Source organism: Epinephelus fuscoguttatus, linkage group LG15 (genome assembly GCF_011397635.1).
Source record: "Epinephelus fuscoguttatus linkage group LG15, E.fuscoguttatus.final_Chr_v1".
Taxonomy (NCBI): domain Eukaryota; kingdom Metazoa; phylum Chordata; class Actinopteri; order Perciformes; family Serranidae; genus Epinephelus; species Epinephelus fuscoguttatus.
Window position 1 is genome coordinate 36,362,450 of NC_064766.1, and position 18,103 is coordinate 36,380,552.

At 43.1% G+C, this 18,103-nt stretch overlaps 2 protein-coding genes across 2 annotated transcripts; one reads left to right on the top strand and one right to left on the bottom strand.

Moving 5' to 3' along the window:
• The first annotated feature begins 128 nt into the window (after window positions 1-128).
• On the top strand, window positions 129-9,350 carry dhx30 (DEAH (Asp-Glu-Ala-His) box helicase 30). Its single transcript, XM_049597505.1, has 19 exons — window positions 129-323; window positions 531-667; window positions 778-888; window positions 997-1,266; window positions 1,356-1,505; window positions 1,605-1,757; window positions 3,184-3,654; window positions 3,840-4,223; window positions 4,311-4,389; window positions 4,492-4,596; window positions 4,682-4,857; window positions 4,948-5,154; window positions 5,337-5,418; window positions 5,531-5,724; window positions 5,821-5,980; window positions 6,402-6,559; window positions 6,876-6,979; window positions 7,065-7,201; window positions 9,012-9,350. The coding sequence occupies exons 1-19, from the start codon at window positions 152-154 to the stop codon at window positions 9,269-9,271; spliced, it is 3,510 nt and encodes a 1,169-aa protein (XP_049453462.1). The 5' UTR covers window positions 129-151; the 3' UTR covers window positions 9,272-9,350.
• On the bottom strand, window positions 9,290-17,539 carry LOC125901684 (alanine aminotransferase 2-like). The gene is made up of 11 exons (XM_049597507.1): window positions 17,236-17,539; window positions 17,057-17,146; window positions 16,838-16,946; window positions 14,298-14,431; window positions 13,947-14,190; window positions 13,788-13,867; window positions 13,566-13,702; window positions 12,661-12,835; window positions 10,204-10,359; window positions 9,994-10,106; window positions 9,290-9,846 (listed from the first exon to the last, which is right to left on the bottom strand). The coding sequence occupies exons 1-11, from the start codon at window positions 17,341-17,343 to the stop codon at window positions 9,756-9,758; spliced, it is 1,437 nt and encodes a 478-aa protein (XP_049453464.1). The 5' UTR covers window positions 17,344-17,539; the 3' UTR covers window positions 9,290-9,755.
• Window positions 17,540-18,103: the final 564 nt, after the last annotated feature.

Sequence of the window (18,103 nt, forward strand, 5' to 3'; positions counted from 1 at the left end):
TTTGAATATTATTTTAAGAGATTAGTTTCATTAGTGCTTAAGATAGGTTTATGAATAAAAGTAATTTACACTCCTCGCCAAAGGGTGTCACTGTGAGCACTGGTGCATACGTCATCGCGCTGCCGCAGAAGAAGAATTTGTAGTTTTAAAGATGGCGCTGCCCGGCGGTCTACTCGTGCGGCTCAGAGCGCTGTGTAATGTTTCCAAATGTGTTCATACAGGAGGCAAAACAGCGTCGAACTGGGGTAGAGGCATGCGGTGGTACAGAACAAACCCTCGGAGCTTTGACGAAGACGGGACATCACATTTACAGACCAAAGGAGGTGAGTGACGAGTTAGCCGTTAGCCACATTGGCTAACCGGTGACAGCTTACATCACGGCTGAGCTTCAAGGACATTCATCGTGTTTTAAACACAACATTCATGCTTGTATTTCGGGGTCTTTCCCTCCCAGTTTACTTGAGTTTAAAGTGGAAACTAAAGGTCGATGCTCTTGTTATGTGTGTGTAACGTCTGATTTTACTGTTTAGGTAACGTGAGCCAAAACCTCTTGAAGGAGTTTCCAGAACCTAAAATGCTCTTGAATAACACCATTTCCCGTTCACTGGGAGTCAGCGACCTGTCCCAGTTCATCCAGTACAGCTGCACGGAAAATGAGGGCGTCAAGGTCCGAGCTAAAGTCACAATGAGATGAAGGTTTCTGGACATTGACATTCCCATTGACAGCTAAAGTTTAAAGACATAACTGAGTTTTGTGTTGTATCTTTGTGTCTGTAGAAAGCCACTGTCACACTACAGTGGCCCTGCAAGATTGAAGAAGAGGGTTTTGCCTCCAAGAGGGTGGATGCAGAACGATTTGCTGCAGCTGCTGCTTGTTTCAAGCTCAGAGTAAGCTGCAGTGACCTCAGACTTTTGAGAGTAGACACACACACTCATTTTCTGTTGGATCTGTACTTGTTCCTAATCTCTTCCCTTTCTCTCTGGCTTTCCGTACAGGAAATGGGTTTCATTGGTCCAGATAATCAGCTACCCAGGAAGGGAGCTGGCAGGCAAAGCAGCAGGCTACAGTCACTACTTTATGATAACTTGGAGGACTCGCAGACAGTAAATGCACCCATGTCTACAATCAAGGCAGATGAACAGAAACAATGGCTGCCTCCCGATGAAGACTTCTCCACTATCTCTGAAGCTTGTTCCCTGTTTCCACAACCTAAATCTCTCCTCACCAGGGTCCTTCAGGTGGCCACGTCATCCAACAGAATCAGGGTTGGTAGCTCATCATCCTTTGCACAATGAAAGCTAAGCTCCTTACTCATCCTGTATTCTAAACTGTCTGTCATTCCCTATCTTTACAGGAGCAAATACAAGTCAAAATAACAGGAGGGAAGCTGAAGAAGTGTTTTGTAACACTGCACTGGCCAGAGAAGATGACGTTCTACGCCACAGCGGGGAACCGAGTGACAGCAGAGAAGAGAGCTTTAGCTCTCGCCTGCATGAAACTGAAGGTGAGATAACATTGTATATTAAAAAAACAACAACTAGTAAACCTTTTACATATAATTTAGAGATAGGTTTTAGAACATGTGTTTTATCACCTGGTCCAGGAGCTGGAGCTGCTGGATAAGAACAACAACCCACTGACTCACGCCAGTTACCATCGAGAGAAGGTGAAGGAGGCAGGACAGCGAGAGAGACGCCCCCTCCCCCTGGAAGTCCCAGAGTACCTGGAGGAACACATGAGAGACTACCTCGCACAGGTCAGTCTTCACCTCATGTGAGAAAAATGGAAGAGGTTTTCCTATTCTGTGGTTATGTGCACAACATAAACATAACTGTTGGTCTTGACTGAAACATTCATTCATTTTCTGTAACCGCTTAGGATAAGAGGCAGGGTACACCCTGGACAGGTTTCGAGACTATCACAGGGCTGACACATAGAGACAGACAACCATTCACACTCACATTCACACCTATGACAATTAAGAGTCACCAGTTAACTGCATGTCTTTGGACTGTGGGAGGAAGCTGGAGCACCTGGAGAAAACCAGGGAGCCATGGGGAGAATATGCAAACTCCACACCCTGGGTTCAACCAGTGCCAGGAACCCTCTAGTGGGGGTGTGTTGATTTAGGTGTCAGATGAGGCATGAAATACAATCCAGGAAGTCCAGTTTGAGTAACAGATCCATCTATCCATCCATATCTATGGAAATTTAATTCAGCAGCAGTTATTTGAAGATGTCCAGCGCTGATTCATACTGTTTTTTAGTTGTACGTTCAGTCTGATGCCAATCCAAGCTGTCACATTTAATTCATTACAAAATCAATCATTCAATTTTATTTATAAAGCCCAGTATCACAAATCACAATTTGCCTCAGAGTGCTTTACAGCATACGACATCCCTCTGTCCTTAGGACCCTCACAGCAGATAAAGAGAAACTCCCCCAGTAAACCCTTTGGCGGGGAAAAAAATGGTAGAAACCTCAGGAAGAGCAACTGAGGAGGGATTCCTCTTCCAGGACGGACAGACGTGCAATAGATGTCGTACGAAACTAACCTATACAAGCACTGTACCTAAGGTTGATCGCTCAGCAGCCCATTATTTACAACAGATAGAACAGATTGTGATTGTTTCTGTAGATTCCAGTCTTTTAATAAGCTTTATTGCAGAAATAATATCATCCAGCATCTGTACTTTAACTAGGGATATGTGCGATAAGTTGACCCCCACCAGTCAGCACCAAAAATACTAGTCAGTTGAACTTGGTATTAAAATATTATTACTTATGCCGTAGCGTTCATGCAATGGCAATGCTGTTATAATAATCAGGCATGTTTCCTAAAGAATATTGCTTTTAATAAGTAACTCAAGTTTAAATTTCCTTTTAATTGTCAGGTAAATTAGTCATTAAGAGCATCCCTAACATCAATCAAATGTTTTGTTTTGTTTTGTGTTTTTTTTTTGTTTTGGGCTGAATGGGGGCAAATCCCTGCAGCCAGTTTCCAAAATCTTTAAGCAAGCCTTTTCCAGAAGTGTGGAGGCTGTTTTAGCAGCATATGAATCCCAATGATTTTGTCCTGAAATGTTGAGTATGCATGTATGGTTGTAATATTTGAGGGTCCACATACTTTTAGCCATGTAGTCTTGTATGATGTTAGTCTAATGCCTCATCTTTTTAACAGTACCCAGTTGCAACAGAAGTACAGAAGGTTTGGGAAGAGGAAGAGGCGAGAGGACAGCAGACAGTAAACGAGGAGAATGAGGAGGACAAAGAGGAGGAGTTGACAGACGCCATCACAGGCAGGCCATTCAAACCTCTGTCTAAACACGAGGCGCGGCAGCTCAGCGCCCGTCTGCAGGAGCATTGGGAGAGCGCCAACCCTGGGCTGAGCGTGGAGCTCCCGGTCGATGCCCACCGTCAGCGCGTGATCTCGGCAGTGCAGTCGTCCAGGGTGGTTGTGATCGATGGCGAAACGGGCTGTGGGAAAACAACACGGATCCCCCGCTTCCTGCTGGAGGAGGTTGTGGCAGATGGCAAGGGGGCCGAGTGCAACATCCTGGTGACCCAGCCTCGCCGGATCAGCGCCGTGTCTGTGGCACATCGCGTTGCTCATGAGATGGGTCCAGTTCTGAGAAAATCTGTGGGATATCAGGTAGACATGTTTTAAATCTACATGTGCAGAGTTTTTTCAGTTGTGTCTGCGTTATGATGATGAGGCAAGCACTCACAGATTTTCTTTGATATTTTTCTTTTTCTTAAATCCAATTAATTGATTACAAAAAGAGAGAGAGAATTTATAAGACAGATTGTATATAAGTTATTGTTTCCTGTGCGTAGGTGAGACTTGAGAGCCGACCACCAGAGCAGAGCGGAGGAGCCTTGCTCTTCCTCACAGTGGGCGTCCTGCTGAGGAAGCTGCAGTCGAACCCGTCCCTGAAGGGAATCAGCCACGTGGTGGTGGATGAGGTCCACGAGAGGGACATTAACACAGACCTGCTGCTGGCTCTGCTGCGCACCAGCTTAAAGGAGAACCCTGATCTACGAGTGGTGCTTATGAGTGCCACTGGGGACAAGGAGAGGCTGTCTGACTACTTTGGGGGCTGCCCGATTGTTAAGGTGCCTGGATTCATGCACCCGGTGAAGGACAGATACCTGGACGACGTGCTGAGAGAGATGGGACGCACACTGCCAGTCGGGAATGGAGTGGAGACAGACAAGCAGGTGAGAATTGAGTCTGTTATGTGTTTCCACTTTAGTATGTTCCTTTTCTTTTGTCCTGTCTCATGCATTTGTTTGCTCTTGTTTAAGGGGGAAAGAGATGATGTTGCTCCAGATGTAGATTTAGTAGCTGATGTAATCGAACACATTGACAAACATGGAGAGCCAGGTAACTAACGGACAAACTCTCACCATTTGCTGCTCTAAATTATGCTTTTGTAGCAGTGTTTGATGATGGCTCTGAATCAAAATATTTCCTGTCATGCTTCAGGTGCAGTGTTGTGTTTCCTCCCTGGATGGCAGGACATCAAGGCTGTCCAAGAGATACTGGAGGGGAGGCCCCACTTTTCCTCTGGCTCACAGATGATCTTGCCCCGTAAGTGCGCACAGACTGACTAGCAAAGACGGTTTTTTGTCCTCTGAATTTAGAGATTAATTATTTTGTGCCCTTTTTCTTATAGTGCATTCTAGTTTATCAGTAGCAGACCAGCAGGCAGTGTTCCAGCGCCCCCCAGTGGGCCAGAGGAAGATTGTCCTCGCCACTAACATCGCTGAGACCTCAATCACCATAGACGACATCGTCCATGTTGTGGATACGGGAACTCACAAAGAACAGAATTATGACCCACGCACTAAGGTCAGTATCAAAGTATCTGTTTCATTATAAACCAAAAAATAAGCCTGTTGTATTCTCTAAGAATAATCAGTTTGATTTTATTTTTTTCAGGTCTCCTGTCTGGACACAGTTTGGATATCTCGTTCTAATGTCACTCAAAGAAAAGGGAGAGCAGGGCGATGTCAGCCGGGACAGTCCTACCACCTGTTCCCACGAAAGCAGCTGGAATCCATGACTCCCTTCCCGATCCCTGAGATCCTGCGCACACCACTGCAGAGTTTAGTCATGCAGGCCAAAATCCACAGCCCTGACAGCAAGGTATTGAAAGAGCATAGCATGGAAACCCATTTCCACAAGTGTGATGAGAAAACAAAGATCTGTGAAATCGTTTTAATTAGAAACTTTCTGTCTTTGGTGTATTCATTTTTTTTACCTGATTTTTTTTTTTGTGTGTGTGTGTTTTTGACTTATTGAATGACATCATTTTTGTGTATGTGGAGGCTGTAGATTTCTTGTCCCTAGTGTTGGACAGTCCAGAGCAAGCAGCTGTGAGAGATGCTGTTCAAAATCTTCAAGACATTGGTGAGTGATGTTTTGGATTTTATGGTGAGATTTTTGCCATCTTGTTTGTCTAACTTAACATGTTCAAATGTGCGATTAAATGAAAGTCTGAACTGTCAACTGCCTTTTGTAGGAGTCCTGGACAAGACCGAAGCCCTGACGCCTTTAGGAGAGCGTGTCGCCTGCATGTCATGTGACCCTCGTCTGGGCAAAGTGCTGGTCCTGAGCGCCATGTTCAGATGTGTTCTGCCCATGCTGTCTGTAGCTGCCTGTCTGACCAGAGACCCTTTTCACAACAGCCTGCAGAACAGAGCAGCTGTTGTCAAGGTGAGATGTTTTAACACACTCCTGCTGATTCATGTGTTAAGTGTACATCATTTAGTAATTATTAACCATTCGATTATCTGTGTCCTGTTTGTGCAGGCAAAAGAGGCTCTGAGCGACTCCAGCTACAGCGACTATTTGGTGTTCATAAGAGCTGTGCTGGGCTGGAGGAAAGCTCAGTTTGAGGGGGACAGAGAGGACAAGGTCGATTATCTGAGCAAATACATGCTGTCCAAGTTCAGCCTTCGATTTATCAACGGTTAGTTTGAAGTGCACACACTCATCTAGACACTGTCTCAGTGGATTGTCGGGGTTTTAAAGAGTAGCGCCAGCAAACATGAAAGTGAACACCAACCCCAGACATACTCAGTTTGACATTTTGTCTCACTATGTCTGCTTTTTTTTCTACGCCTTGTCCACAATTTTAGCAGCTACTTCTTAGATGCGTGCTGCAAACAGTCCGGCACCTGGTCACTACCTTATTATAAAGTCCCGACCTCACCTTCACACTGTACTCAGGAAAGTCCCAACAGCAAAATAAGAACATACAGGCAGAGGGCAGAGTCTTGGCAGAAAAGAACAGTGCCACACACTGCTAGTGGGTCATAAGTGATGATTTAGAGGGATTACTTTTGTACTTTTCACAAAACAATTTGTGTCCTTGTGCCGTCTCGCTGCAGGTCTCATCTCTCAGTTCAGCGAGAACCTGTATGACGCCGAGCTGGTGCCTCTTGCAAATGAATGCCAGCGTCAGACTTCTCTCTACAACAAGCACAGCAACCAGGACGAGCTGCTTAAAGCTGTACTGCTGGCTGGACTCTATCCCAACCTCATTCAGGTACATGGCAGCAAAGAAGTCTACTCTTTGAGTCTACTTAATAAAGTCTATTTTCCACTGTTGTCTATCAAAGGTTAAAGCCAGAACTGTGAGATGTATATATGAGTTCTTACAATAATATTGGAGGTATGTTGTTGATTGACACTTAGAAACAACATCACCATAAAAATAGACAAACATATTTTTAATTTAATAAAGTCAAATCTACTTTTTGTTAGGGTTGTCCTGCTTAAACTGACTCGCACCTCCCTGGGTCAAAGCCAACATTAATCGTTCCAGCGTCACGTTGATAAAAACAATTACTTTTTTTTCTTAGGCAAAGAAAGGTGTTGTGACCAAAGGAGGGCGCTTTCGCCCCAACGATATGGTTTTCCGCACAGTCAGTGGGCCAGTACTGCTTCACCGGTCGTCAGTGAACAGGTGTGAACACGTTTTAAAATCAACTAGAGCATGTTTTTATTGTCATGGTGCGTATGTAAACTTATTGTCTTCCTTTGTGTTGTAGAGGAAAAGAACTCCCGAGTCGCTGGTTGACCTTCTTCAGCGCTGTGCAGTCCAACGGGAACGTTTTCGTCAGAGACTCTTCTACAGTCCATCCTCTCGCCCTGCTGCTGCTGACAGACTGTGACATCACAGAGACAGGTAGGACATGTACTGCTCTCCATTAAAAGTAGTTCATTGACAAAGGCACTGGTGACTGAATGTGCTGGGAACCCTCATCATGTTAGCTGTTTGCTGTTTGGTAAGCATTGTTCTACAATCAAAATGTATCTAACAAAATATCAAATGACCATGTGACAGTATGAAAGGTGTTGCACTTAGTGATGAAGCTACACCCAAATCTGCAGTTAGCCACTAGCTGGTGAGCATAGTGGAGCATTTAGCAGCCAAAGAGCCAGATATTTCTCTTAGACATCAGTTGAGGCTAAAAACAGTTTAAGGGAGTAAATATTTCTCAGTTTGCCAGAACAACAATCCAACTGAATGCTAACATTGCACTGTAGAAATAAACAACTGTTTGCCAAATCGGCTTTTAAAGGCGATGATATGTCAGTGTTTCCGATGCCTCCAAGACGTGGGGTAAAAAGCTGTTACTGACGTATCCATCCTGTGAGGATCATTTTCAGCCGACAAAAAGATGTGGTTTTATGAGCCCTCAGTGTCCCTGTGAAATGGAAGTACGAGCGTCTTTAGCTTCTGTACTTAGACATATTTCCCAGTGAAACAAAATATATGAGCTGTGGACAGTTATCTTGATCAGGAGGAGGTAGACATGAATGGATGAGACAACAGTCACATTGTTTTGGAAATGAAAAAAGGTTTTACCCTCTGATGTCCAGTCATCTCTTCCTATCTTTCTCCATATTTCTCTGTAAGCTACTACAACCCCAACATGGTGAAGTGCACTTGTATGGCCAGTGTGGATAGCTGGTTGCCCAAAGTCTCATTTGATTGGATAAACTTTTGCACTTTTTCAGAACTTTTTTCAGAATGAGTGATATCAATCATTTAAAACCATTTTACCCGGTTTAAAAAGTGAAAAGAAACTGGGAAAATCCATTTTTTATTTCAATGTTTTTATATCCACTAAAGAAATATTAAGAGTTGTACAGTAAAGCTGCATCAGTCATCAACACCTTTTCCCCTTCTTTATCTTTCACATTTTTGTGGCTCACATGAAGATGACATCTCCATTTTTACTCCTGTATTAAAGATGTGGGAAATGATTTTAGGCTACTCAGCTCTCTATGCTGATATTAAAACTTGTTTGATGCAGTTCTGCGTTAGTGTAAATGCCAGCTAATGCTCTTGTAGTTCCTTTATGGGGTGCTTGTAAACATATCTCCAACCTTTTTAATAGCACATAATGTAAAGTGGAAATAGGCAAGTTCATCATTATGAAGAAAATGTTTATTGCACAATGTAATTGCTGTCAAATGATGATATTATCAGTGTTAAGATTGGTTCCCTGTAAGCCCTGCTTGTTACTATGCAATTCTGTCTGCTACTGGGTGCAACCAAACCAGGAAGAGGACAGTGCCTTGTTTTTCGCTGTTAGCTGTCTCCAGTTACCATAGAATATCAGATTAAGTTTTTTACTGTTACTATCCCTAGTAGCAGAAATTACAGGTGGTGACACAACTTGATAACCTTTGAAACTCTACCTGGTAAAAGAAAAAAGAGCCCTGTTGCTAGGCTCCAAGGAAAACAATCTAGTTGTCTGTGTGACAGCTGTGCCAACAATAATATTACATGGAAGCACTACAGGGAGGGGGAGGTGAAAAGTTTCTGTTAGCACTTTAATTTATTTCAGAACTGTGCATTAAAACATTTTTGCTCAAACAGTAACTACAATCCTCAGAAGCACTTAAATATTACCTCCCTCTTAGATTCTTGCAGTGAACTCTCTTCTCTTCATAAATAACGCTCTGTCCTTTCTCCCATGTCCCAGTGAACGGCGACAGAGTGGAAGTATCATTTCCTGGACGCTCTCTGGTACGCTGTGAGTTGCCACTTGAGACCTGGGAGCTGCTGTGGGAGCTACGCACTTCCATTCAGACCATGCTGTACCGCAACCTCAGCAATCCCAGCAACGCAGCGGCCAACTCCGCTCAAGACGGAGAGCTCATCTCTTTACTCGTAGAGCTGCTCAACAATACAAACTCAAACCCTTTTGTTCAGAGCAACAACAGTGACAGCGAGGTGGATTAAAGACACAGAACACTCTCAGCGTGTGTGTGTGTGTGTGTGTGTGTGTGTGTGTGTGTGTGTGTGTGTGTGTGTGTGTTGGATCTGCTGGCTGGTACAGAGGAACCGAAGAAGATGATGGTATCTCATTTGTGTATCTTTTAGTACTTAATGTGCTGAACTAATCAGGGTTCTCAAAGAGCAGAAATCCACAGTGGACTGATCCGCCATTGTTATTGTTGTGGTGAATGATGGACTGCCATGTGGCTCAAGGAAATCCATTGGTTTGGATTTTGGACTGTGGCTTATTATTTATGGTTACTTGCTTTCTCAAAAGCAGAAGTTGAATTTTATCCAGAAGAGAATCATTTGCCAGTTGTCATTAAAACAGACTGCACGCAGTAAATGTCACTCTTATTGCAATAAATATTCACGAGGAAATGATTGATCCTTTTTTTGTTTGAATGAATTATTGATGTGCAGATGGATGAAAGTGATTGCCTTCTGTTTAAGAGAAATCCTTCATAAATTGTGGGTGAAAGCTGGTCAGGCGTCTTAATAATTCTTCCATGGTGTCCTCAGCAGCCAAAATGCAAATACTGCAAAAAGAAATTAGAGTTAAAGGTAAAACTTTCAACTTATCCTTATTAAACTAAACTGCGCTTATTTTAACAATAGAGCCTGCTTTTTGTGTAGTAAAGGCTGTAGTCAGAGTAATGACCTCTGGTTTATAAGACGTATCATACCTGATGTGATGGGTGCCCTCCTTTTGTGAGTACGCACAACCAGGTCTGACAAACACCCCAGCCTCCTCCAGTAGTCTGAAACTGTAGAACAGATCAGGTGGCATTCCCATTTCCTGAAAAAGACCAAAAACATAATCAGGTTCAAATTATTTTCTGACGGATACATCAGCTATGTGACAATTTAAAACAACAATATTGCACAGTGGTAACCTTGGCTTTCTGAATGGCTTTAGGTGGAAGATGCACTCTGGGAAACGCAAATGCTCCTCCTTCCACGGGCTGGCAGCAGAAACCCGGCAGACTGTTCAGCACCTCAAAGACTCTCTTCACATTATGAGCTATCATCCTCCTGATGTTCTGAGTCTCCTGTAGAAGTTAAAGGCAAGATTAAAAGCATGTATATCAAACTGGAGGCTAGAGTAATGCCACTTTTTAACTAGCTTAAGCAAAGCAATGTCAGCTTTGTCAGTGTCAGCTTTATTTATATAGCACCTTTAAAACAGCCAAAGGCCAACCAAAGTGCTTTACAGTTAAATAAGCAAAAACAACAACACCACACAGAAAACATTTATACAGTGAAATATAACAAAGGTAAAAGACCAAATAGAGGTGACTGTACTCAACCAAAGGCCAAGGTGAACAAGTGAGTCTTGAGCAGTGATTTAAAAGTGGAGAGGCTATTCGCAGTCCGCACAGTCAACGGTAATGCGTTCCACAAAGTGGGAGCCACGACTGCAAAGGATCGATCTCCTCTAGTTTTTGATAGTGATCGAGGAACATCCAAGACCATCTGATTCGCTGACCTGAGGGCTCTGGAGTGCCGATGCAACACAACAAGGTCAGAAAGGTATTCCAGAGCCAGCCCATTCAGAGACTTAAAAACAAATAAAAGAATCTTAAAATCAATCCTGTACCTAACCGGAAGCCAGTGAAGTGAAGAGAGCACCAGAGTTATGTGCTCGCGTTTCTTTGTCCCAGTTAAGAGACGGGCTGCTGCATTCTGAACAAGCTGCAGGTAGTTAAGCTCTGATTGCTCAATGCCGACGTACAGGGAGTTGCAGTAATCTAAACGAGAGGTAATAAAAGCATGGCTAACTTTTTCGAGGTCTTTCTGGCTTAGATAGGGTTTAACTTTGGCTAAAAGCCTCAGCTGAAAAAAGCTAGACTTGACCACTGAGCTGACCTGTTTGTCTAGCTTAAAAACACCGTCAATAATCACACCAAGATTCCTAGCATGGGATCTCATGTAAGGTGCTAGTGGGCCCAGGGAGGTGGCAAGGACCTGAACCAAATCAGGTTGACCGAACAGGACAACTTCTGTTTTGTTTTCATTTAATTTTAAGAAGCTTAAGTCCATCCATGTTTTAATGTCACTTATGCAGTTTAGCACGGCCTGAAGGGAATCTTCGGAGGGAATTTTTAATGGCAAAAACACCTGCACATCATCAGCAAAGCAGTGAAAGGAAATACCATGCTTCCTAAATATCGACCCCAGGGGTAGCATATAAAGGGAGAACAATAGGGGGCCCAGAACTGACCCCTGGGGGACCCCGCAGGTCAGAGGGGCCAATGAGGAGGAAAACTGCCCCATATGAACAGAAAAGGATCTGTCCGAGAGGTACGATTTAAACCAACTTAAAACAGTGCCTTTTATACCTACATAGTGCTCTAGGCGTGACAGGAGAATTGTGTGATCCACTGTGTCAAACGCCACTGTTAGGTCAAGAAGAATTAAAATGGCACGGTTACCAGAATCAAGGTTTAACAAGAGATCATTAAAAACTTTTAAAAGAGCAGTTTCAGTGCTGTGAAGAGGCTTAAAACCAGACTGAAACCGTTCACAAACGTTGGCCCCTTTTAAAAAGTCTTGGAGTTGGTTAAAAACGACTTTCTCTAAAACCTTGGAAATAAAAGGAAGTTTGGAAATTGGCCTGAAATTAGCCAATACCGAGGGATCTAAATTTTTCTTTATCAAAAGAGGCTGCACCGTGGCATGTTTAAAGGAGGATGGAACACATCCAGAGCTGAGACACATATTTACAAGTTTTAAAATAAAAGACTCAACTGAACTGAAAACCTCCTTAAACAAACGGGATGGAATGCTGTCAGTTGGGCAGTTAGCAGGGCGTAAGTGTTCAACTATTTCAGTGAGTTGAGAGAGTGAAACAGGCTCAAACTGGTGAAAAACAGCTGAGCTTGCTGTGGGAACTGAGGGGTCCCGAGCAGACTGAAGGAGCGGGGATCTAAGAGCAGAAATCTTATTAATAAAAAACTGCAAAAAATGCTCGCACAGAGAAGAAGACGGCTTAATACAGACAGCATCACAAGGATTCACCAGTGAGTCAAGTACATTGAAAAGAACCTGAGGCTTGTGAGCATTTGTGGAAACAAGTGAGGAAAAGTATTCCGTTTTAGCAGCTTTAACAGCCTGCTGATATGTCAGAAGAGAATCACGTAGGAGATCCCAAGAAATCTGGAGTTTGTCCTTTTTCCGCTTTCTCCCCGCCAGCCTACATCTGAGCGTGCAAGTGGACTCATTCAGCCAAGGCTCAGACTGTGGCTTTATGCGCTTTAGAGTCAGGGGCGCAGTGGAGTCTAGAATCTCAGTGCAGAGCAAGCTATTAGACATCCTGCAAGGTGATCTGAACTAAACATTTCTGGTCTCACCACACAATAAAGTGGGTATGAGGGATCTCCTGGTTGTGGAGGGTTCGTCATCAGATCCAGGGCAAACTGACCCAACATGGGTGCACAGCTGTCTATCGAGAACAGGTTGTTGATGCATTTCAGAACGGCGGGGTCCAGATTTACCAGCTCCACGTATCCACCACGCAGACCACACCTGTTAGGAGAAACAAGAGTCTAGTTAGTAGCTGTTCGAAAGCTCTTTGGTCAAATCACACAATCTTCTGTAGCACAGAGTTTGTCCATCTTCTAGATATTCACGTTTAAATTTTTCGTAGCCCTTTTGAGGACTTCATGTCTCATCAGTCTTGTGTTGAGATCGTTTTTCCAGCTACTGTTTTCAAGGTCAAAAATTAAGAAAAGAGAGTCTTTTAAATTTAAAATTAAAACTTAGCCCTCATTTTAAAGGGATAGTTCATCACAAAATGAAAAGTACATATTTTTCCTCTTATCTGTAGTGCTATTTATCAGTCTAAATTGTTTTGGTGCGCAGTGATACAGCTGGTGGGTGTAGTTCAGCAGAGAGAAAATAGTTCCTACATGAAACTGCTCACAAGGTCTGTGGATTATCTTGAGTAACCAGGTCATGATCTCTAGAAAGAGACACTGCTGTTGAGTTTTTCAAATGTATTTTTGGGGGGACTTTGAGCACAAGCCAAGTGTCATCTGGTTCCATTATAATCCAGAGAAGGCAGACATCCCTACTACTGATATCTCCAATACTCAGCAGCTCACACACAAACAATCTAGATTGATAACTAGCACAACAGGTAAGAGGAAAAAATGTGTTTTTGATTTTGGGATGAGCTCTCCCTTTAAGTTGTATTTCTGTGACTTTTGTGAGGACTTCCTTGCACAACTTCAAACACACATGACTGAAAACTCACTCTCCACTCAAGCTTTTGGATACTGAGGCGAAGGATGCGAGCTCCACTGTGTCTGACAGAGGAGGACCCATCTCAGCCAGAACCCTCTTGTAGGAGAAAAACTTGCTTTTCTCCCCATAAACAAAGTCCTGATAGACCTGTGGAGGAGAACACACAGAAAATCCAAGCGTTCATTTACACATGTTCATGAGTTTTCGTGGACAGGTGACTTAAGACACAGACCTCATCAGCCAGAAGGAAGAGCCTCTTCTCTGAAGCAAATCGGATCACCCCTTGCATCAACTCCTTGCTTTGAACCAGACCTGCAGGCAACGTGGCATGAAAACAACCATGTCATACATATTCTGTGACACAAAAATATACTCAGGGAGGCTTTCCTACCTGTTGGATTCCCAGGGTTGGCAACATACAGAGCTACAGGGTTGCAGACCCCCTTTGCAGATTCCAGCACTCGATGCAGCTCCTCCACCTGCAGCTCCCAGCCCTGCTCCTCACTGAGGTAGTAGGGGACAGTGACTCCTCCCCACTCCATTATGGACTCAGAAGTAACTGAGTAGCATGGCGCTGGGATCAGCACACCTGTTTTGGGTGACGCCTCACGGTTTACCAAGACATTGAGGATGTTCTAATAAGCAAAGGAACAGATTGTGTTAACTGGAAGATGATGATGATCTAAAGAAGGAAGAGACACGGTATATAATATAACAGTATGTTAGTTATAGTGATTATTACCATGAGTGCCCACTGTGAGCCGGCGCTGATGTATATGTTTTCAGGGTGAGATGGGACCCCACCATCTCGTCTTGCTATGAATTCAGAGACTCTGCAGACTATGTCTGGTATGCCCGCTGCAGAACTATAAGCACCTGAAGGAATAACACAAGAGAGCTGAGATGAGACTGTAGAGCAGCATGTAAATATTGTTATCATTGTATTTTGATTTTTTTCATATTGTGTAAAAGAATCGTAAATAGAAATCCTACTTATGTACCTTTAGTGGTGTCTAACTATGCAGGTAATTTTGCCTTAAAGCTGTAGTTGATCACTTTTTCCACAAAGCCATAATAAGATAGTAAATCTATGAAAAATTATGTTCTTCTGCCTACTCGACTGCATTGTACCTCGTCTAATGGCATTACCACACACAATGGAAAACAACCAAGTAGATCAGAGGAGGCTCTAATGCACCAGTCAATCACAGCTTGTGAGCTATGGTCAAACTTGCAATCAAACATGAATCAAGATTCTGTCACTGCATTGCCTATTTCTTGCCTCAAATGTTTTCAGAAACACAATTTAGTGTACTGTTTAGCTGTAAAATGAGAAAGTTTGCTCCAGGTGCATCATTTGACTATTTCCAACACAGGTCATAAACTTTTCTCACAGACATGATACAGTGCTGCCAGAACGAGTCGTTCAATGTGGAAATTAGTTAGTATTTTTGCACTACCGGTTTCCTTGTCTTAAAGGGATAGTGCACCCAAAAATGTAAATTCAGCCATTATCTACTCACCCATATGCCGAGGGAGGCTCAGGTGAAGTTTTAGAGTCCTCACAGCACTTCTGGAGATCCCAGGGCAGAGGAGGTAGCAACACAACTCCACCTAATGGAGGCTGACGAAGCCCCAGATTCAAATGCCCAAAAACACATAATTGAAACAACAAAATATTTCCATACTGCTAAATGTCCTGAAGCCCCGACATAAAAAGCTGTTTGGAAAAACGTCATTTCGCACACGTGAGTGTGGTGCACAGAGAGGCAGTTAGAGCTACAGGCTACAATGAGGCTAAAAACAGAGTTCAAATGACACTTGGATCACTACAGACGAGCAGTATGGAGATATTTTGAGGTTTCAATTATGTGTTTTTGGACGTTTGAATCTGGGGCGCCGTAAGCCTCTATTAGGTGGAGTTGTGTTGCTACCCCCTCTGCCCTGGGATCTCCAGAAGTGTTGTGAGGACTCTAAAACTTCACCTGAGCCTCCCTCGGCATATGGGTGAGTAGATAATGGCTGAATTTTCATTTTTGGGTGCACTATCCCTTTAAAATGTATGATGATTGTCTTGCTGACCACAATGTGTAAGTATCATAAACTTTTGTTTGCCACTGTGACGGCCACAGGCCTTGGGCTCTGTGTGTTTTCCTGAATACCTGCTTCTGCTTTCCTGTTCCAGAGCCTCCTTGATTACCTGCACCTCCCACCTCGTTTTGGGATTGGCTTCACCTGCTTGGGGCTTTTTAAAAGCTGTGTGATTCCAGCATAATCCTCCCTCCTTGGTTTGTTTGGGTTGGGCAAATTTCCCAGTGGCTTTTTGTTGAGAGAACCAGGGCAAAAAAAATTTCATCCCTGCAGCACTACTGACAGATGCATTAGAGCTGAGGTGTCACACTCATTTTAGCTCGTGGGCCACATACAGTCCATTTTGATCACAGGTGAGCCAGACCAGTAAAACGGCTGCATAATATCCTATAAATGACAAACACCTCTGAATTGTCCCCTTTTGTTTAATTTAAAGAAGTACATTTTAAAAATGCTCATCGATTTACAATACACATAACAAACTTCTTTCTTTCTTTCAAAGTACACCTCCATTTTCATGGGAATTTTACGGTTTACATACAGTTGCTTTCAAAATAAAAGCACTATGTCAGTACAGCACTGCAAATTGATGTGTTTTTTTCCTCCAATCACAACTAATGCATGTGGTTAGGTTTAGGCAACAAAAACACGTGATTAGGTTTAGGAAGAAAACAACAGGATTTGGCTTTAGAATCTTATGGGACACAAACACCACTCTGCATGGAAAGTCAGCGTTTGCTCCACCCCTCCCGCCCGTCCACCTCGGACTTTCACCGTCTTAACTTTTGTTTGTGCCCTGTTTTTCACAGATGATCTTTCTCGTGTACTTCTGTCAGAATATAGTGACCGTTTCAGCAAATATGACACAAAGTAAAAATGACCAACTGTGCCTTTAATTTGCTTTTAAGATTTGTTGTTTTTAAGATTTATTTGTGGTGCTCAATAAATTGAAATATCTCACTAAACTTGGCTGAAGACTCTGAGTCTTGTTTTTGCTGTTAGCGTAACAGACAAAAATTCAATTCATCAGTATTCTGTTGGACTAGTTACAGAAATCTTGGAGACAAATATCTCAAAACCTGGGCAAATAAAATTAAAACCATCTGCTTGGCAAGACACAGGTAGAAGTGAGTGGAAAAGTAAAAAATATTTTGTATTTTGAGTGAGCGGACTCCTGACCACAGTCCTTACCTACACTCCCTCCATCACATCCCTTAAGCAGCCACTGAGCTCTCTGTCTGACGTCCACTGGCAGTTTGTTGCTGTTTATAAGCTGAGGGTAAAGACAAGCTGCAAGAACCTGTAAAATATGAAGACACACATGAGAGAAAGATTTTAAGCGTCAACAAGACAACTTGCACATTTGCTTTTAATACTGCTTACAGATGAGTCGTCTCAAGATTTGATTACCTGTCTGACAAATGACAGAGGCTTCACACCTGCCCTGTGTGGGTCGCCCGATGAGACATCTATCAGTTCTTTGTATGGCTTTCTCACTTTCTGTGGACAGATTAATTCAAAGTGACACAGTTTGGCAACAGAGTCCAGAATCCATACTGCAAATATGTCAATAAATTCTTTTCCTTTACCTGCCTGAGCTCTTCCCTGAGCTGGCTTGCTCGTCTGACCAGAGCTCCATACTCCAGCTGCTTTATGTTCTTCACACTTGAACAGATTTCCTGCAGGACAGAAGACATTTCTGTAATTCCCCGTCACTTCTGTATCAAAGCAGCGGCTGTGTTGGACTGAACTGTGTCTTTTGCTGCAAGTTAAGTTAGTGCATGCAGATATTTTTTCTAGTTAAAGGTAAATTTGGAAAAATATGTGGCAAGTAGTGCCCTATTAACAGACAGGTCTAACCCTGCAATATCAGCGGGCCCTAAAACACCAAGTGAGAAATCATTTTCCTCTGTGCTATATATTAACTTTCAGTCCTGACTGCGTGAAACTAGAAGTACCCGCTGTGCCTTTGTGACATCGGGCTCAGCTGTTGCAACACACAGCTTTCAGGTGTTCACAAAAAGTCTGGAAATAAATTACAGGTCATACATAACTGGCACTAGGCAAAAAGCTTACATCACTGCCTCGTTTAAAATCCCTACACTGTTTGTATAAGGTTCATTTAAGGATCCTTTAGTTGATAGTCTGCCTAAATATCTTTAGTAGCCTACTTATGTTACTGTACCATAAGACAGAGAACTACACAGCAGTAATACACTGTGGTATATTAGCAATTAAAGTTTTTCAGAGTGATCTGCAGGGAGGGGCCTTTTATTTCGCTTACCCAGATTTATATTTCAACATAGTGGTTGGACCTGGCCAACACCTACACTGCCACCATGTTCCAAGCAAGATCAAGGACCAATATTACAACAATTTAAGGCTGAGGGTCACGTCTGGGTCAGGAACAGACTGGCATCAGTTTGGCAAAGGAATAATAACAGGCTGCACCATCTC